Source organism: Rhamphochromis sp. 'chilingali' (assembly GCF_963969265.1).
Source record: "Rhamphochromis sp. 'chilingali' genome assembly, chromosome: 2".
Taxonomy (NCBI): Eukaryota; Metazoa; Chordata; class Actinopteri; order Cichliformes; family Cichlidae; genus Rhamphochromis; species Rhamphochromis sp. 'chilingali'.
Window position 1 is genome coordinate 31,852,220 of NC_137930.1, and position 21,584 is coordinate 31,873,803.

The 21,584-nt window shown below is 39.9% G+C and overlaps 2 protein-coding genes across 2 annotated transcripts; one reads left to right on the forward strand and one right to left on the reverse strand.

Moving 5' to 3' along the window:
- Positions 1–4,508: 4,508 nt before the first annotated feature.
- On the reverse strand, positions 4,509–5,936 carry LOC308392280 (heat shock protein 30-like). The gene has a single exon (XM_080875253.1). The coding sequence runs from the start codon at positions 5,848–5,850 to the stop codon at positions 5,212–5,214; it is 639 nt and encodes a 212-aa protein (XP_080731379.1). The 5' UTR covers positions 5,851–5,936; the 3' UTR covers positions 4,509–5,211.
- Positions 5,937–7,572: 1,636 nt separating this feature from the next.
- stbd1 (starch binding domain 1) lies at positions 7,573–13,794 on the forward strand. Its single transcript, XM_080874845.1, has 4 exons — positions 7,573–7,745; positions 7,836–8,136; positions 9,098–9,375; positions 10,697–13,794. The coding sequence occupies exons 2-4, from the start codon at positions 7,842–7,844 to the stop codon at positions 12,629–12,631; spliced, it is 2,508 nt and encodes an 835-aa protein (XP_080730971.1). The 5' UTR covers positions 7,573–7,745; positions 7,836–7,841; the 3' UTR covers positions 12,632–13,794.
- Positions 13,795–21,584: the final 7,790 nt, after the last annotated feature.

The following is a 21,584-nucleotide window of genomic DNA, read 5'->3' on the forward strand; positions in this document are numbered from 1 at the left end:
ATCAATATATATTTATAATATATGAAAGATGATGAATATTCTCCATGCCTCTCTCGACATATCACATGTCAACATTAAAGTTCAGATACCTATGTGAGCTCAAGCATGGCCCTGGATGGATGGAATGATGAAAGATACCTATTATTTCAAAAACATGTATGTACCGGCTCACTCCTGATGGCCGATTGCCGGGGCCTGGCACCTGTGGCCTGGCTGGGCTCCTTCCGGGGGGTAGGATGCCCTCAGGCCTCTGGCCTCTGGGCCTGAAGCTCGGTCCTCTCTGGCACAGCTGGCTGCCGGCAGAGCCCGCGGGCACGCCACTGCAACCCCCTCTGGCCTCTGCTCCATAGCTGCTGGGTGACCTCTCGTTTGGGGCTCTACTCAGCTCTTCCCAGGAAGGTGGCACGGTTCCCCCCCCCTTTGGTGGTCCTCCTCGGGTCCTCGTACTCTGGCGCCTCTGGATATCTGGGGCGTGGATCTCCTCCATACCTGCTTCATACCCTGGTGGACGGGGCTGTGGCCCCCCCCACACTCCCTAGCAGATCGTTACATGGAGAAACCTTTGGAATGCAAGCATGCTGATCCACACAGGTATGCACAGAGGTGTGCACACAGGTGTACACAGACGCGGACTACAGCTTTCTTGGCTGCTGCCTCAAAGCACATTGTGCGCTGTCTATCTTGCGTGCTGCACAATATCGTTTATTATTTAGTATCTACTGATATCTACTGCTAGCTAGTTTATTGTGATGGTGCCGTTCTTTATTATGTTGCTTTTTTTGTTGTTTGCTTTCTCTTCTGTTTTTTTTTCTTCTCCATACAGGTGATCCAGGTGTTTTGTTTGTTTTTCTTTCTTTCTTCCCCCCCTTCTCACCGTCTCTTCTCCCCTTTGGTTTTCTTTCTCTCCCTCTCTTTCTTTCATTCTTTCTCCCTGTCCTATCCCCCAGTCATGTCTGTCCCGTTTGTAGCAACCGAAAATAAAATAAATTCATAATTATAATAAAGGTCAATCAAATGGACCAATATGGCAAGGCCATGATGATCCACTTGGTAAAATAAATCCGCTTGGCATCTTTCTTGGCCTTAAGACAACAATTCTGATGGCTAAAGATCCAAACGGGACACAAAAAAAGAAAAAAAAAAAAATGAACAAAATACTGCTATAAGGAAATGAAAAATAACTGCATTGCAGTGCTAAACAGATTTATACTGAGAGCAAATATTGTTTACATATACAGTTAATATTATTCAAATATGCCATTGTAAAATTTTTTACAATACAGTTAATCCAAATTCTGCAAAAAGAATGTAAAAAATAAAATTTTTGTGCAGGACTGTTCAGCCAAATCTGCAGCAAAGATGCCTTTTTGAAATATACTGTAGTTGTATATTGCTTGTCAAGCACAAAATAATTGACACCAGAGTCTGCAAAATACAACCTTTAATAACTTTATAATTGTCATTTTTAATGAGGTGCCATGTTGTGCTGAAGCTTTGTAACATGTTTCCGCCATGGTGTCTGCATCATTTTTTGCATACACCAAATAGATTCGCAGGCTTTTGTAATAGCAATAAAAGCTGTCTGCTTTAAACACACCCAGTCAATTAGGAGTCAGTTAAAATGTCGACAACAGGAGGGAAGGGAGTGGAAGCGTTACAAGCGAAAAAACATGGATGCACTGAATGTGAGGAAGAAAAAGGAGGGCAGGGATGATATAGGAGGGTGTTGGAATTGGATGGGAACAAAAGGGGGGGGGGGGGGGGGGGGAACAGGAGTGATGAAGAATCGGTAAAGGTTCTAATGTGCAGCCAAAACTAGCATAATGGCTATACCAAGAGGAGAGGAAAGGAGGAGATCAGATAAATGTGTAGTAAATGTTGAAGACAAGACAAGAAAGGAGGACATAACAGAAGATGAGATAAAAGAAACTTTTAAGAAGGGAGGGATAGTGGAATGATTATGGGAATAGACCTTTGATATTTAAAGATCTCTTAAATAAATAATCTGTCAACACTAGCCTGAAAAACAAAGGGCAGTGCCACAAATAGAATATAACGCACAAGCTGAGTAAGTGCCCAAAGTATGATACTGTGGTCCTCCACCCCTGTTTCGCCACGTTTACGGGGACTCCATTTAATCTTGGGAAAGAAAAGCCCTGACAGTCTAACTGGAGCGGGGGGAGAGACCAAATACCCAAGGTAATAGGTGACATTAACTTGTGAACAATACAAGGGAAAAGCACTAAAATTGCTTCATTGTTTTGGGTTAGTGCTTTAGCTAAAATTAGAATTATTTCAAGGATGATGGGGGAGACAACCAGTGGGGGTTGGATGATGTGAAATTCAAGCATCTTTTTACAAGATAAAGTAAGATAATTCTGCTCATCATTAACATTATCACAAAAGAAGATTTCTTCTTCACAAGAATAAGAACAAAACATTTGCGTATTACAATTCATACTCTGGATCTACACTCAACAAAAATATAAACGCAACACCTTTGTTACTGCTCCCATTCCCCATGGGATGGACGTAGAGACCTAAAATTCATTCCAGATACACAATATAACCATCCCTCCCAAACAGTGGTCACAAATCAGTCCAAATGTGTGGTAGTGGGCACATCTGCCATATTGAGATAATCCATCCTACCTCACAGGTGTGCCACATCAGGATGCTGATCTGACATCATGAGTAGTGCACAGGTGTACCTCAGACTGCCCACAACTAAAGGCCACCCTGGAATTGCACATTCCAGGGTGGCCTTTAGTTGTGGGCAGTCTGAGGTACACCTGTGCACTACTCATGATGTCAGATCAGCATCCTGATGTGGCAAACTGCACGTTTTGTCTCACAGCAAAATGCCACAGATGCCACAAGCAATGAGGACGCGTGCAATTGGCATGCTGACAGCAGGAATGTCAACCAGATCTGTCGCCCGTGCATTGAATGTTCATTTCTCAACCATAAGCCGTCTCCACAGGCGTTTCAGAGAATATGGCAGCACATCCAACCGGCCTCACAACCGCAGACCTCGTGTAACCACACCAGCCCAGGACCTCCACATCCAGCAGGTTCACCTCCAAGATCGTCTGAGACCAACCACCCAGACAGCTGCTGGAACAATTGGTTTGCACAACCAAACAATTTCTGCACAAACTGTCTCAGGGACGCTCAACTGCATGCCCGTCGTCCTCATCGGGGTCTTGACCTGACTCCAGCTCGTCGCCGTAACAGACTTGTGTGGGCAAATGCTCACATTCGATGGCGTCTGGCACGTTGGAGAGGTGTGCGCTTCACGGATGAATCATGGTTCACATTGTTCAGGGCAGATGGCAGCTGAGAATGTCCCAGTTCTTGCATGGCCAGCATACTCACCGGACATGTCACCCATTGAGCATGTTCGGGATGTGCTTGACCGGCGTATACGACAGCGTGTACCAGTTCCCACGAATATCCAACAACCTCGCACAGCCATTGAAGTGGAGTGGACCAACATTCCACAGGCCACAATTGACAATCTGATAGACTCCATGCGACGATGTGTTGCACTGCATGAGGCAAATGGTGGTCACACCAGATACTGACCGGTTCTGGGTCCCCAGACCCCCAATAGCGCAAAAAACTGCACATTCCAGGGTGGCCTTTTGTTGTGGGCAGTCTGAGGTACACCTGTGCACTACTCATGATGTCAGATCAGCATCCTGATGTGGCACACCTGTGAGGTGGGATGGATTATCTCAATATAGCAGATGTGCCCACTACCACACATTTGGACTGATTTGTGGCCACTGTTTGGGAGGGATGGTTATATTGTGTATCTGGAATGAATTTTAGGTCTCTACGTCCATCCCATGGGGAATGGGAGCAGTAACAAAGGTGTTGCGTTTATATTTTTGTTGAGTGTACTTTTCAAGGTGATATGCTTCTTGATAATGGAGTCTAAAAAAGTGATCTAAGTACCTGTTCTCATACTTTAACACTCATAAAAAAAGGTCCTCCCATATGGATCACCCTGTGGTCAACTCAAAGATTTGTTTTGAAAACAAACTCCTCGTTGCACAGAGTGAGACAAGCCCAGTGGACATTATTGGTCTAAATGTGACATCTAGTGGATATTTCATTTCATTTCATTAAGTGCTTTTAAATCTAAACTACGAATCCTTGAGGCCAAGTCCATAACATGTAACTGTTTCAATTAGATTGATTGTCATTTTAACTGACTTTTTTATTCTTATTTGAATTTTATTTTTTATTTTATTTGTATTCTTTCACTTATTGTTGCATGTGTGTTGTTGCTGCCTGTGTTTGAGTAATTTCTGTAACTGTGAGACATCTGCTGCTGCCTATCTTGCCCAGGTCTCCCTTGAAAAAGAGGTTTTTAATCTCAATGGGATCTTCCTGGTTAAATAAAGGTTAATAAATAAATAAATAAAAAATATCAGGGTTTTATACTACTTATATATATAAGTAGTATATAAGTAATATGTAAGTGGTACAGGGTGGGCTTTTAATTTATTAATGATATCACCATGACAATACAAAAGTGCATGAGACAGTGAAATAAAGCATGAATAATTTTACATTGCTATAATAACATATGAACGACTAAAACTCAGTTAAAAAAGAAAAAAGTACAGACATTTTATATGTTGAACAGTTATATCCAAATCTATTTTACAATATCATCAACATTAATGTTTTCAGCTTAGTGCTGTGTGTTGCTCTGAGTTTCTGTCCTGCTGATGTTTATTTTTAAAATAAAGACGTTTATTCTAAGGCCAAAATCTCACTTTAAGAAATATGTAAAAATTTTACAGTCTTTTACTTTTCGTTGACTCTTTCTAGTTAAACATAGAATCCATCTACATACTTGTTTCTGACTGTCTGTAAACTCAGTTCTATTGAAAGTTTAGAATGCTAAACATGCGCAGCAATTGTCCAAAATGGAAACAATAGTGGTTATTTAACATTTTCCTACTTTCAGTGAAAACAGTTTTATTTTTAAAGGTTTATAATATAAAATAATTATGTGAGTAAAAATTTTATTTTATTTTTGAAGCATTATTATGAACAAAAGAGTAAACCATGGTTTACCTTGGTTACCCCATGGTAATACATTTAATAAAAGCAGTTAAAAGAGAAAGTGGATTCATATTTTGAAAAAAAATTACATTAAAATGTTTCATTTGACACTGGTATAAACAACAATCAGTCCATGTTTTCAGGTTTGTCCTGTGTGCTGCTGTGTGTCTCTGTCCTGCTGTCTTCTGCCTGTGAACACACACTCTGCTGTGCTTTGTCCTCTGAGCTCCTCTTGATAGTCAGCTCTCTCTCAGCCTCTTCAACACACGGAGCTTTGGCTGCCTGGATGTGGAGCTTCCCATCTGGAGACAGGTGGCAAGTGATGGCTTGATGGTTCAGTCCTTCAGGCAGATCAAACTCCTGTCTGAACTCCTGCAGTCTGTAAGAGTACGAGCCTTTCCCATCCTCCTGCTTCTTCTCTGTCTTGCCACTGACTCTCAGCTTCCTGCCCACCTGCCTGACAGACAGCTCCTCTGGGGAAAAGCCTTGAGTGTCCAGCATCAGAGCAAACTTGTCTCCCTCTTTCTCCAGCTGGACGGCAACTGGCTGCACAGCCATGCTGCTTTGGAAAGGATCTGTCTCCTCCAGGATCCTGCGTTGAAGTTTATCCATCAGCTCCAGACTGCTGCACAGCTCCTGTAGGTTTCTCTGCAGGAGATCCTGCTGGTAGAACAGAGGCTTGATCTCTGGCCACAGACTGCGCACAGGCCAGTAGAAGTCCATGAATGGACTGAGTGCAGACTGGACTCCATGAGAGCACAGCATCTTCAGTGGGTTTAGTGTTGAGTCCTCTTCTTGTGAGATGAAACACTGTTCAGGTGTCTGTTGTCTTCTTGGTGTTGCTTGTCTTGCTTTCTGTCTCAGCAGTGAGACTGTCCCAGTTTATATATACTAAGTGGAGGAGTTCCAGAGTCTTCGGGAACTTTCCTGCATTTGCCACAGATCTCCACATGATGGAGCTGTTTCCCAGGAGTGCTTACTTTACTCAGTCTTTCCTGTTCCATCAGGAAGTTTGCTACTAGAATTAATTTCCTGACAGTGCAGAAGTGGTTTGGGATGAACTTCCAATTGCTCCTGGGTGGTTGGGGCTCGGTGTACCAGAGTATAAAAAATAAAATAAATAAATAAAAAATAAATAAAAAATAAACGTCATCTTTGAAACCACTTATTTTGTTTGTAAAACAAGTTCTCATACAGGTAGACTGGATTATATCATAGCTCATTACATTTCTCACAGTTTAATAACAGACAAACAGTCTCAGCAGGTTAAGCTCATGAACGGTTTTACCAGTGAAAGTAATTATTAGCTGTAGTGTGAATGATAATTTTGAACAATATTTGAAGTACAAATAAACTGACATTAAACATGATTAAATGCATCTTTGAATCATTGTTATTTTATGCTTGAATGTTTGCACAAATTTCTTCAAATGAATGAATGAAAGTGAATTTAAAATAAAAAGACTTATTGAACTTCTATAAATAACAATGTCCTTTGTATGTTTGTATGTTTAATTTTTCATGTCTTTGTGGATTGCATACTGAGCTGATGTCTCTGTGTTTACAGTTACTCATATTTTAAAATTAAGGCTCCTATTTTGAAAACAGTTGATGTATGCTGAAAAGAAAACTCGACCAGAAACACATTTAAGTGAATCATTCATTATTGGTTTGAATTTCATTTTTTTATACTTTACATTCATTCTCAATTACTGCAAATCAAATGAAAGATCAATTTAATGAAATCTTTCTTTCATTTTGACTTGAAAATAAAATGTTATAACAATTTGGATTGAATATATGCTTAAGCACAAGTTAAAAACGGTTTGGCAAAAGTGGATAAAAATGTAAGAAATTAGTATTTCTTGGATTCATATTTCACATATTTCACAAAATATGAATCCATAGGCGACGGCAGAAAAAATATCCAGGTTTCCTGTAGTTTCAGGTCATTTCTCCATTTCTCCACTAGGTGTAGCTGCTACTCTAGTTTTTTTAAATATAATAACGTTGTTTTTTGTTTTGTTTTTAAATAGACCACCATATTTATATAATTTTGTACGTTATAGATATATATAGATATATATAGATATATATATATATAGTCACCTTATCGGTTATTTGATGTACCAGTTCGTGGTTTTATTACCATTAGGTAACAACTATAACGTTACACAGAACACGGCTATTTTTGGTCACTGGTGATGTCGTGTAACAACATTAATAACGTTGGCCTGCACGTTTCACCGGTCTCATTTTATATAGCTCATGGACCCTCGTTCAGATATGGAAGACATGAAGGAAAGCTCAATTAATTATATCAATTTCTGTCATAAGTCTTAAAAAAAGACGCACTGACCTCCGAAATGTACACGTCTCATGAAGGAGAAATATTATTAAATACAGACCCAGGCTTTCTACATAGTCTCATCAAATAATATTGAGTCCCCGCCAGTGGTACTAAATCCTATCAGCCCACCCCGTCATGTCCGTTTTCAAGTGTGCTGCGATGAACGTGTGCAGTGGTTCGTCAGCGTTTTATCAATGAATTCTGCGCTCCCGTGATCCAATCAGCCAATGAACAGCTCGCACCTGCAGCCGTTCGAAGCTTGGTAGCTTCAAGAGGTCACTACACTTTGAAACGTGGAAGGGAGAGCGTGGTGAGTTTTTAAACAGCGACAGCATTCAGCAGGGCCTTTAAACCGATATTAGAGCAGAACGGCTCATTCTTCTTCTCCTTTTAATTACAGATTGTAATGCCGGTGAAAAATAGCAACACCGTGGGTTTGGAGAGACGCGTGGATCTGGCCTCGCTTTTCTGTATGATCGGGCGGCACGGCCCAGCCGTGGCTCTGGCCGTGATAGCCATGGTGTCCATGGTGGCAGGTTTCATCATCTACCGAACAGTGAGGGGGAAGCGGAGAAAGGCCACAGCCGGAGCCACAAGCACCGACAGTGACAGCAGGGACGCCGGAGCGGAGACGCTTATACCGCCGGATCAGGAGCCGGAGCCGAGCCCGGAGGTTTTGCGCATCACGGCGGACTCAACAGGTACAGATTCGGATGAAACGTTAAAATCTGCGAGCTGCTGCAGTTTACTAGTGCGGGAATTTACGTATAACTTAATCTATATTATTATTTCGTAGCTTTGGTGGTAGATTCAGCTTAAGCTGCGTGCGCACAGACGTCAAAACCGAGCGTACTCCCCTTTCTTTCTGAAATACAACACTTTAAGCAGCCCATAATGGACTACAGCTCACAGTATACTGGTGTCTAGCCTTGTCACAGTCACGGCAAAAGATTAGCTCTAAAATATCAGGCAGATGTCCAAAAACAGACTTTTTATTTTATTATTATTATTATTATTATTATTGCAAAATTGAAAAAGGCTCCTCAAACATTGTTGCATTAGTAGCTTAAAGTAAGATGACAACCTTGGAGGTCTCGCCTGTTATATGAATTGTTCCTGCAGGAACAATGCAAAGTGTCTTTAATTACTTTCAGTGTTTGTTTGAAGCACCATGATATCTCAAAATGAATGGGCACAAGAAATGTAGCTAGAACAAGTCTGCGTATTAACATTTGATACAAACACTCAAACTGAAATACAATTGACTGAGGCTTTGCAAGAGGTTATGGCTAAAGAACTGTGCTGATTACTTTTAAGAGTGTTTATTTCATGAAGAATGGAAAATTGATAAGTTCCAGCAATGAATGAATACATAAATAAATAATCATCTTGCCTGATTTATGTCTGATCGTTAAGAAACTTGTCAAGTACAAGCTACTCATCCTGTCAAATATTAATAGACCATTTTAATAAAATGACTGCCAGTGATTAGTAATGACTTTAATTTTTAAGAGTGCTGTAATTTGGGTCACTTCTCATCTACTCTGACTAAAATGTATGAAGTGATCTAGATTATGCAAGTCAGATTCAGTACATTTTAGAAATAAATCAAAATAAACTTAATATTCAGCGTGTTTGTGTGTCTTTCTCCTGATGTCATAGTTGTGAAAGCTGAAGGCTGTTTAGATGTGGAGGAGGATACTGCTCTTAACATCAGGCATCGACGTCTCACTGCTGAGAAAAAAACGCCGCCTCACCGTCAACCCAAAAGTGACTCTGTACAAGACAACAAGCACAGTGCTTCAGTGCAGCAGGTAGCCGAGCTGCATGCAGAGGAGGAAGACAAAGGTGCTGAAATTGATGTGGAAACTGATGGCACAAATGGCACTATGGAGGAAGGTGAAAATAAGGTGATACAGAGCCACAAAGAAGAACTGAAGGTAAGCGGTTATCTTTACAAATTGCATATTTTGCCACAATTAAATTCACTTTTGGTAAATGAATGATTGTCTTGGAGTACAACTGATTGTGAAATTTTGCCATGGCACATGTATTCTATTGTTCAGTTACCCTTCTGTCTAGATCCCAACAACAGCAGGCACCATTGATTAGAAACCCAGCAGCTAATGACAATGAAAGTTGGCTACCAGTGGGTGGTGAAATAATGTTCAAGGTCTTGAACCCTTACGTTATCACCAACCCATTATTGGTTGTTTTTACTGAATGTGAGTTATTGGGGTCTGAAAACAATCAGGATTTTTTTTTTTTTTTTTTAAAGTGAAAGTCAAACAGATTTAAAGAAGTTAAACTCCAACTTCAGCATGAACACTAATATTGCTTCAGCTTTTCTGGATTTGTAGTCATTTGTTCCCAAAGGCAAAATAACCACTGATTCAGCTTTAATGCAATTATGCCTGTTTTGCTTAGATGGCTTTACATCTAATCTATCTTTGCTCTGTATTGGTCAAAAGCTGGGAAGTGGTTAGCTTGGCTAAAGTGATGGTGTGACTTGGCAGTCATTTTGAATGTTTTGGGGTTTTGTTTTTCCCTTCGGTAAAGCCCATATCTGAATGTCTCAGCTCACCAGCATTTTCTGTGGTTGAGCATAAAGACCACATGCATAGATTCCCCAATGACGGGCAATTTTAAACAAAAACAAAACGGGGAGGGAACGCGCACACATTTTGACTTTGCCCCAAAACATTGCTTGTAAAGCATTTCAAAACATTCTGGCTTCATTATTGGATTAATCAAGAGTGCAAACATAAACAGCTTTACCGCACATGATTAGCTAATGTTTCATGCTTGGATTGTTTAGCTCTTTGGGTGGAGTCTCAGAGGTTAGTTTAGGGCAGGGGTGGGCAATTTCAGGCCCCGAGGGCCGGTGTCCTGCAGGTTTTAGATCTCACCTTGGGTCAACACACCTGAATCGCATAATTAGTTCATTACCAGGCCTCTGGAGAACTTCAGGACATGTTGAGGAGCTAATTTATCAATTTAAATCAGCTGTGTTGGTTCAAGGACACATCTAAAACCTGCCGGGACACCGGCCCTCGGGCCTGGAATTGCCCACCCCTGGTTTAGGGCAAAGACTTGCAATGGGGAAATGAGTGACTTGATAAAATCTCTGTATCTCTATGTAGTTTACATATTACATAATGCTAGTTTGGTGGTGGTCTTTAATCCTTCATATTTTTCTAACTATTGTGTGACTAAAACATTAAGACCTAAAGATTAAACGTATGTATTTTATGCATCTAGGTACTACAAGAAAAAGGCCAAGAGGATGATGTGCCTAGTGAAATGGAATTGTCGAATAAGGAGGCCAGTCAAGAGGAGGAAAACCTTCTGGACATTTCAAAGAGCACAGCGGCCAACTTGGAAGAACCAATTGTTCATATTGAAGACGTACCTGTTCCTTCCATCTGTTATTTCAAAGAAGAGAATCTTCAAGGTGTCACTGATTTCTCTAATGATTATAGCAACAATCACCATTTTCCAGAAGAAGAAAAGAAAAGTGGTGGTGAGGAGGCAGAAGAGGAGTTGGTAGATGACCAACTGACTTCTCAACAAGCCGGGATCAGCTCCACAGTGTTTGTTGAAGTAACCAAGCTACAGGGCCAGTGTCATGAGGTGATGCTATCCTTTCAACAAAATGCAGATGAAGACAATGTGAGTGATTCAACGGATATAAACTTCAACAGTCACCTGCTACAATTGGCTGAACAAAACAATGAAAGTGAGCTTGCCTGCAATCAAGACAGTGATGTAAAAGAGGAAGTACCCACTGAGGACATTGCCTCACGTGATGAAGAAAGTAATCCTTCAAGTGTAGTGCTGGACCACACCCTGCTCTGTTTGAACCATATGATCGAACCTGAAAACGCTGATAATGGTGATTCTAGCAGTGTAGCCAATGATGCAAAGGCCCAAATCTCTGGCATTGGGGAAATCTCCAGCTTGTCATCAGATCAACAGCAACTGCAAAGCAACATAAATGAAGATGACATTTCCCAAGCTCTGGGAGTCACCAGTGGGGCTGCTCCTGTCACATCTGAAGACGGTAAACTTCCTGTACTTCAGATTCCACTGCCGTCTTTTGAGCAAAGTGAGCCGACTTGGTCATCTTCTGGTCTTGGTGGTGAGAGTGGAATTTCAAGCATGACTGTCAGCCCTGATTTGCCAGATGTTATCAGTGAATATGAAATGCCAACTGAAAATGTGGCTCTCACAGTAAAAGATGATGCACAGTTCAAAGAGCACACTGAGGCTCAGAATGGCCTCCTTGATGATGAGGCTCGATCTGCCATGAATGAAGATCTAGCAAATGTGATATCCAGATCTTACCCATCATATTTTTCCCAGCAGACCCTCGGTGAGCAAATTGACTGGGCTAATGACAGTTCTTTAGCAGCCAATGAAGACATATTGGGACATGAAATTGAGGATCGCTACTATAGAGAGATGGAACAGGCTATAGAGCAGATGGCAGCCAATGTTACTAGCTTAACCGATGAGCTCGCAGTGAAAACAGACATGAAGGCTGATATCAAGGTTGTTGAAATCAATCAGAAGATGGAAAGGGCAGAGAAAGAGAAGGAGGAAGAGGACTATGAAAAGACTGAAATCAGTATCATGGAGGCAACTATGGACAATAATGAATGGATTACAGATGGAAACTACCAAGTTCTTCCCTGGATGAACCAGTCTGTCCCTCCTTTTGCCCAAAACCACACACAACTTGAGCCAGTTTCTACTGAAGCTGACCATCCAGGTGCTTCTGTCACAGATGCTACTTGTATAGATGCATCTCTGTCCTTGAATGATGTGAAACAGGCTATCCCGCTTTCCCCTGTTCATGAAAATGGCAAAAAGGTTGTGGCAGTCCAGCCCATGTCCCAGAATGTCAATGTGACTTTCCGCATCCATTATCTCACCCACTCACCACACCAGAAGGTGGCCATCACAGGGAGCCAGCAAGAGCTGGGGAACTGGAAGAAATTCATCCTGCTCGAGAGAGCCGAGGATGGGAATTGGGCCACTGTTGTCAGCCTGCCTGCAGAGAGTATCGTGGAGTGGAAGTTTGTGGTGATGGACAAGGGTGAGGTGTGCCGTTGGGAAGAATGTGGAAACCGCCTCCTGGATACAGGCTACGGAGACGACCTGCTTGTGCACAAATGGTGGGGATTATTGTAAACGATTTATTGAAAAGGCTGCAGTTTGAGATTAGCAGGTGCACCAGGCGTTCAAACTGTGTTCACGACCAGGTAAAGTTGTGTTTATGTTTGTCAGTAAATTGATAAAACATTATGATTAAATTTGGGGCAGTTAAGTTTGGGTTCAAACTGGGCTAATTTTGGTTGAAAGCAACTGTTTCTACTTGATACAGATTGCAAATTTCCAATTTTATAGCAAAAACAATAAATGATCTTTTAGTGTTAAATTCATTAGTCTATTGAAGTGAAATGCTCTTGAACTTTTTTTTTTTCTTATTATTTGTACAAGCAAAAACGTCAAACTTGAGCCTTGCGGTGTCTTTGTTTCCCACATGCCAGTTCCCCCGAGAATGGCTTTGACTTCTGCAGTTTTAAATCATTTAAACATCATTTTACTAATATAAGACTTGGAAGCATGAAATTTCAACCAGATTTATTCTAGTATAAACCTAGATGCAGTATACAGGTGACGGAAACTTCCAGCAACACAATTCCCTGACAGACTAGCTCTTATAAAACCTCTGATGGGACCTTCTAATAGCCAGTAATTAGGTATGCGTTTTCAGGGACTGGGAAATATTTTGATCAAAACACTGAACCATTACACAAGATGGCTTGATTCCCCTTTTACAATACCACTGATTATGCAAACTACTCCTCCTTAACAGGATGATTTAATGCAAGTGTAAATGAAGAGATTACTGTCCATATGCTGCTTGAATATGCCTGTCTATAAGGATAAATGCACATAATTAAATTTTACTAAAGCAATAAATACAGCAATAATTGTTACGTACGATCGTTGTTACATCAGGTACTCTTAATGCGTTTACCACTAAACTGTGATGGTTGTAACTTCAATGCTGCTTTTATCTCATGGGACTATTTGCATGCAAGACAGTCCCATTGTTGTTAATAAATGTGCCTTGTGAAAATGATTTTCTACTGTGTTGTAATGCATCAAACGTGTCTTTTGAATAATTTGATTAGCTACTTAAGAGAAAATTATTCACTAGTTATCTGGTTCATTTGGTTCTTAATCGTGTAGTGTATATAGCCTTTGTGTCTCAGATTCTATCATTGTATCCTGATATGAAATATTGTGATGATGCTACTTAATGTTGGTTATTGTGGAGATGGTTATTAAATAAACGAATCTTAAATCTCATTCCTGAATGTTTCTGAAGCATGTAAATTTATTCAAAACTCTTTAAATGCTTTAATACACATTTAAGAAAATAGTGCCTTAAGCACTACATTTGAAGAACACTATTTTATTTATTTTAACAAAGAGCTAACATATGAGGATATGTTTTGCTGTCTGCTAATCATTTACAGCAGTTGCAACAGACCAAACCAGATGCAGTTGGTTTTTGAAGTTATTGCACAAAAAAAAAAAACCTTTCAACTTTCAGACCACCCATTTTCTTTTTTTCTTTTTTTTTTTTTTTTTTTTTTGGAACCATTGGCAAAGACTGACCTTGTTTTGAGTCCAGCTGGCACAGAGGTGTCTCATGCAGTGGAAAGCATCGTTAGCGGGGATATTTTCATGCCAGCTTGTCAGCTCAATTCAGCAGTGAGCTGAAGGTGACTCTGCTCTATCTGGAAAGAAATGTTTTTGATCTTCTGGTCTAGGAATTGTGGATGGTGACCAATCTGCCTATAATACAGGCCAAAATGCAGTCCTGTTAGTTACCTATTCTGTGCAGCAGAATTGATGTTTTGTGAAATAATCTAACAGTATGAAATTATATGTAAGCACTGAAATTTAAAATGCAGTACAGAAGCAATGCCCCCCCTTCAGTCATTTAATTAGATTTTAAGTGCTCATTTAATTGTCAAATCAAACTCAAAGTAAGTCATGCAGAAAAATTGCTCACAAAAGATTTAAAACAATTATTCTCATTAGCACAGAGTTTAATGTGATTGGAAAGGAAGCCATCAAAAAGCTCAAATTCCAATCTTACAATCACGAGAACTTGCTTTGCTCCATCCACTTGTACAGTTCACATTTCATAGACATTTACATTTGGATAGCTCATGTCAGTCCAAAGTGATTATTACTTAATGTTGGCTTGGGTATTGAACCTTTGCAGAGTTAACATGTTCATCATATTTAAGCAATACCTTCTTTGACCCACTGAAAATGAGATCAATAGGACTCTGCCCAGCTCTAAGTCACGTGATTTCTGTTGTCTTCTATTTCAAAAGGGAAACCTTTGCCTCCTTGACCCAAATTTACCAGAAGATGTATTCATACTGCACAGACTCTAGGTTTACATTGATGTAGACATGTAGTAAAAGTGGAAGGAAAAATTATCTTTAAGTTAAACCTTTTGCAAATAAATGAGATACATTTTACAACATGCACAATTTTGGAGCACACTCCCTCACTTGTGCTAACATGCCAGCTGGGGGTTGGAGTACCTTTTATTGTTAAGGCTAATCCTTTATTTAGATACAAGGCTTGCAAGTGACACCACTTAAGCCAGGGGTGTCCAACTCCAGGCCTCAAGGGCTAGTGTCCTGCAGGTTTTAGATATCACCCTGGGTTAAAACACACCTGAATCAATTAGTTCATTACCAGGCCTCTGGGAAAACTTCAAGACATGTTGAGGAGGTGATTTAGCCATTTAAATCAGCTGTGGTGGATCAAGGACACATCTAAAACCTGCAGGACACCAGCCCTTGAGGCCTGGAGTTGGACACCCTTGACTTAAGCTCTTCTTATAGATAACTCATTTCAGATCTTTCTGTCTCTACATGAGCCTCTATACTCACCTGCTGTGAGTATCAGTATTTGTCAAATAGCTAAACACTTCAGCCACCATTAAACTGTTGTTTGAGCTCCTGTAAGGCTGGTGTCTTAACACTGAGTCACCAGTCTAATCTGGAAACAATTTCAGGCTCTTAACATATTTAGACTGCCTAGACTGAACAAAGCCTTCAAATCAACAGTCTCAAATGGTTAGTCAGCTGTTATATTTATGTTCCCCTGTGAAGTATATTCATGTGCTCTGGATGGGGAATGACCTGCAGGGTTACAGTCCAACCAGTTGAACGTAGTTTTACTGAACCCCCAATCACATAAAGTGATTTCTTTAGTTCAGAATTTACTGATCCCACTTTCTTGAATACACTAGAGATGATTTCAGATGGTTTCTTTCCACGATTAAAGCATTTGAAAATCAGTGTGTTTTAAATACACAGCCTTCAGACCTGAACAGCATTGACTCTGAAATAACAGAAGTACGTAAAAAGCTGATTTAAACCACAACAATACCACAGATTTAAATCCGTGGTATTGCTCAGCAAAGCTCAGCAATTTTTAAAATATAAATGCCATAACCATATTGATTCTTGAGTATGATAGCAAAGAACACTCAGAAATTCAGATATGCTTGGTTTGTCTTAAGCGAATATGTCTTCAGACACTTAAAAGTTGTTCTTAACATAAACCAGAGCACTGTCTCCTTGGCTCTACCACATAACAATTCTTAGTTCAAGTTGGACTGCCAAGTGTGAAATTCTTTCTCTTGAATTTCAGACTGTCTCTTCTTACAGAAGCCAACCAGTAAGACGGGGGGGTTGTATGCAGGTGTCTGTTCTGTTTTTATAACTCACTGTTTTTAACAAATTCTTTGAATGTATGTATTTCCCCTTCACTCCACTTTCTTTTCTTTCCTCCATTTTAGACCATTTTAAACCAGCACTGTTGGCTATGTCTGGCTCAATAAATATTAATGGGGTAAAGGATTTACCCTGCTTCTTTTGATGCTTTACTACTGTTTTTTATTATTCTTACGTGATTATTTAAAGATATGGGATGAAGGGTCAATTTCTAAGTTATTCCAAAATGTAAGAATGACCAAGTTAATAGTCATAATGCCATGTCATAGTTAGGGTGTGCCATACATGCAGGCTATTAATAATATAACATGCAAGAGCTTCTCCCTGCTCTGTACAGTGAGATCCTCCGATGACCTTCACTGGACTGTCAAGCATGCTGGCTGCGCTGCATGGCCACGAAAGGAGGAGCAGTCAGTGTGGGTTAAAGTGGAAAGGAAGGAAGCTACATGAGCAGAGTTTTATCAGTGTAATACAAACTGATTTCCAGTGTTAAAATACAATTTAACATGGAGACTTTCAAAAGATTTTAATTTATTCGTCATGTCTTCACTCAGTGGCTTTAATAATTATTTTATTGGCCTACATGTTTCTTGTCTACTTATTTTTGGTCTTCTATGCAGTCCCTCGGTTTCTATGTTTAAAAAGAAATGCACTGCTCCATAAAGCCCCAGGCAGTACAAACTGACCTGTTTCTTTATAAGCCAACTAAAAGCTCTTCTGGATCTGTGCCACACTGGAACAGCCCTCTGTCAGTGAGGTCGTTGCTCGCCGTCTCAGAGGACACTGCAGTTGTGAGATGAATGCAGCTGTGTTTGTGTACAATGGGAAGTGTTAGTGAAATACGTGATTGTGAGGGATGTTACGTCCCTCTGCAGCTTTTAATCGTCTCAGTGTTTTCAGCTGGTGCTAATTGGCCACACCTAGTCAGGTGTGGATAAAAGCATACCTGAGGCAAGCTTTCCGGCAGTGCACTAGTCTTTGCCTTGGTGGCACCAGCCATTTTAGCCAACCTGGTTTTCCATTTTAGGATGAAACCTCTTCTCACCCACACTCTGTTATTCATCTCCTTTTTTTTTATGTTGCGGCTTTTGAGCCGGGTCGTAACATAAGTGGGGGCTCGTCCGGGATATTTGGACATTTTAGTGGAGACTGAATGTCAGTTTGTTTTGCTTTTAAGTGGGTGAGTGATGGTGGTCACTGTAATTGTGCAAACTCCCTTTAGTTAGTGTGTTTCAGCTGGGTGGCTGTGCTGCCCTTCCATCGAAGCACTTGTTTGTTGTTTTGCTTTATTGTTTTAGTTTGTTTTTGGTGGTTATCCTGGGTGGGGGTACGCTTCAGAGTTTGGTAGGAGACTATATCTCTGGTCTGCTGCCTGCTCTCGAGTTCGCGTTTAAAGTTGCCTCGAGCCTGGTACACCACTGAAGACTAGGGTAGGAAAAGTAAGGGTTTTGTTGTTTTTAGTGTTTTAGGCTGGGAGTTGCACATAGAAAATCAGTGGCACCAAACTTGGTAGGAGGTTTGAGACCATTCTTGATTATGGTCTGTAGCTGAGGCAGGTAGGCTGTTAAGTTGGCATTGTGTGCACACCCTGTGTGTGCATATGTCAGTGTGGATGGATGCTAATGAGATCCTTGTGAGGTGAGTGTTTTGTGCTGTGACCTTTAGTGTTGTGGGGAATATGGCTATTTTGTTGGATCACTTTTGTGAGTGTTGTTGGCCAGGTGATGGCAATAACACTGTGGGCTGCTGAGCCACCCTTGATGTGATCACTGTGTGGCCATAGCTCTCCATTTTGTGGTTGGTCACTAGTATGCTTGATTTACTGAACTTTTTGGATTAAAGTAACTTGTTGTGGTATAGGGCCACTTGTATGTGACTGTTTGTGTGGTGGAGACAACAGATCACTTAGTTGTGATTATTTGTTGCTACTTTTGGTTTTGTGTTGTAGCAGATCAGGTAATCATTTTGGGTTTGACTGTTGTGCTCCTTTGTGTTGGTCACATGTTACTTTTTGTCTGTTCAGTGTGGCAACTTCAAATCCTCATGCCCATCCATGCTTAGAGATGCCAACTATAACGTGAACACTGTGCTTCTGTTAGCTTTAACTTTTATTCCAGGTTTGTGGGTCAAGGAACTGAAGGCTTCAGAGGGGCTTTTAATAAATTTAAGGGTCCTAGAGGAACCCTTTTTAAAGGAGGTGTTACGTCCCTCTGCAGCTTTTAATCGTCTCAGTGTTTTCAGCTGGTGCTAATTGGCCACACCTAGTCAGGTGTGGATAAAAGCATACCTGAGGCAAGCTTTCCGGCAGTGCACTAGTCTTTGCCTTGGTGGCACCAGCCATTTTAGCCAACCTGGTTTTCCATTTTAGGATGAAACCTCTTCTCACCCACACTCTGTTATTCATCTCCTTTTTTTTATGTTGCGGCTTTTGAGCCGGGTCGTAACAGGGACAATACACACAGCTGCACACATATTGCAAAAGAATCTGTGTGAATCTGTGCTTCGTAAACAAGGTCAGGTTATGAATTTGTTTTTTAAATTGGCACATTTTTGGGCCTCTTGCAAATCCTGACAATTCTGTTCTCTGATACAATAACTGTGTGTGTATATAGTTTTATTGCATGCATGTTTCAATAAATCTACAGTACTTGTATATTTAAACAGCCTTTAAGGTGTCACTTCATTCTGACAGACAAAACTGCACGAGTGTGTATTTTTGCTTCTTCCCATCTTTCCTCCCATGTCACAAAAACTCTTTTATTGAAGAGAGAAATTCAGTCACAGGCAACAAAATTTGTCGATTTTATAATTCAAATGTGTTGCCTGGTGACCCCTGATCTTTCCCCAGTATGACACTTCAGCCTTTGCAGGCTCTATTTCGAATGTTGTGAAAATGTGAACACACAGTTACAGAGACGACACTGACCCCTGGCTGTAATTGGAAGATGCTGAGCTTAAGCTAGTGCCTAAACAATCAAGAACCAAATGTTAAATGAACAAATAGATAATAAGGAAAAGAACAAAACAATGTTCAAATATCTTTATGTAAAAAATTTATTATAACTAAAAAGAAAACAGTATAATAGACTTCAATTCAAATTAAATCACCAATTGATAATTGTTCAGATTAACATGTGACATTTCACCTGAGAAAAAACATGCAGTAAAGATTAGTATAATAATCCAGTTGTTTCAGTTCAGCTGGTGGCAAGTTCAACATTTTAAAATAAACAAAAAGAAAACAACGTAGGACAGAAACCAAGAAGAATGTCACATTTTTCTGTCTCTTTTAACTAATTTCAGGTTAACATTAACATATTTTTAACAGATCAAACATAAAGCCTTTTTACCAAACCAACATTGGCTCAATTAAGACCTTTAAATCAATCATACCATATGATTAATTTAAAAAAAAATAAATTTGAAATGTTTTGAGCAATAATTCCCCAGGCTTTCTGATGCTCTTTCAAAGTTTTTCTTTGCTTTTTCACCCATTCAGTCCTGTCCTTGTGCCTGACAATTTTCAGACGAATATTTTTGTTCATTTTGTTTGCCAGTTAACACTGACCAATGATTTTTTTTTTAAAAAATAAACCTAACTGAATGAACCTGGACAAATGGTGGACTAAAGAAGTGACAGGTCAACCAACTATCTACGACACATGAACAGTACCTGAAAATCCTGAACTTAAGAAATAAGGGAGAAAACCCACCAAAGACCTGACCTCAGGCTCTTCAGGTGATCCATCCACTGTTCACTAAAGGTTAATCAGAAATGATCTCAGTGTAAGATTGGCTCTCAAGCAGCCTTTGTTAAGAAAGGAAAACAGGTGGGAAAAGGCTAATCTATGCCAAACTACTCAATTTAGTAAGTGACAACAGGTTTTATGGATTAATGAATCCAAATGAAATCAGTATCAGTATCACTAAATGTCATCAATATGCACAGTGGAATCAGTAAAGAGGTCTACAGCCATCTGTAAAACACAGTAGATGCTCTGTGATGGTTTGAGGATAGATTTTAACCAGTGCCAGTGGGAACCTTTGACAATTTATGTAATTATGAACATAGAAAAGTACCGTCACATTTTGAGCCACCATTTCCAGTATGAAAATGATGTGAAACACACTGTCAGAGTATCAAAAACAACAACAACAACAAAACCAATCATAGATTGGAGCACAGACCTAGACAGTGTGAGATCATCTTGATGGAGAAGAAGAGCTTTGAATGTCCAGATTGGAGAACTATTCCTGAAGATGACTTAACTACAAGAAGGCTTGGTTAAGAGAGCTAAGGCAATGCTGAAGAATAAAGGTGGTCATACAGATATTGACTTTCAAGCTTGTTAGAAGTGTACAAACCCTTTGCTGTATAGAGTGTATTTCCATGTATTTGTGTTTAAAAAACTGTTGCACCTTGTCGCGGCCTTTTACGTTCCAAACACCAAAAAAGTCCAAGAAAAGGCCGTGGGTGGCAACGGGAGGTTTGTTTTAGAACGCACTTCTGACTCCATTGCTTAAAAATCATATGCCGTTTATTTCGTGGAAAATTATAAACAAAAATCAGCCAAATAACTTCTTAAAACTTAAAATTAAACGAAAGTTAACTTAATTTGCTTTAACAACTTCAAAAGTGGTCAAAAAAATCATTTTCTAACCCTCCCGTCTTCCCATCTGACATTTGGCAAACAAAAAATGAAAAACCTCTTTACCACACCCATCCAGGGTGCTCTTAATCTCTTGATTAATGGGAGGGTCCATAAGCTAATAAACCAATCACTTTCCAAAAGCTTCTCCAATAAAATTAATTACAAATTTACATAACAAAACCAGGTCAGAATATTCTTACACCTTTAAAGAAAAAACAAAAATGAATACAAATTGCATTTTATAAACATTCAACAAAAATGGCCACAACACACCTAGTTCCCATTTTGAGGATTGATGCAAGATTTTTGCACAGTACTGTAAAACACCATGATTTTTTTATACTGACTCGGTTTTAAGTGTAAAAGTTTGACCTGGAAAGCAGAATTTACCAGAGGTGTGGACTCGAGTCACATGACTTGGACTCGAGTCAGACTCGAGTCATTAATTTTATGACTTTAGACTTGACTTGAAAAAATGTTCTAAGACTTGTGACTTGACTTGGACTTTTACACCAATGACTTGGGACTTGAATTGGACTTGAACCGGTTTACTTGAAAAGACTTGATATTTTACCCCAAATATAAAATTTAACATGCATATTATATAGAGATTGAAAATGTGACGTCATTCACGGGTAGAACCGCAAAGGA

Bases quoted from the DNA above. Each gene is read 5' to 3' on its own strand.
- LOC308392280 (XM_080875253.1), bottom strand. From the start codon at position 5,850: ATGCTGTGCTCTCATGGAGTCCAGTCTGCACTCAGTCCATTCATGGAC.
- stbd1 (XM_080874845.1), top strand. From the start codon at position 7,842: ATGCCGGTGAAAAATAGCAACACCGTGGGTTTGGAGAGACGCGTGGAT. The intron at 8,137-9,097 runs GTACAGATTCGG...CTGATGTCATAG, and splicing joins CATCACGGCGGACTCAACAG to TTGTGAAAGCTGAAGGCTGT. The intron at 9,376-10,696 runs GTAAGCGGTTAT...TTATGCATCTAG, and splicing joins GCCACAAAGAAGAACTGAAG to GTACTACAAGAAAAAGGCCA.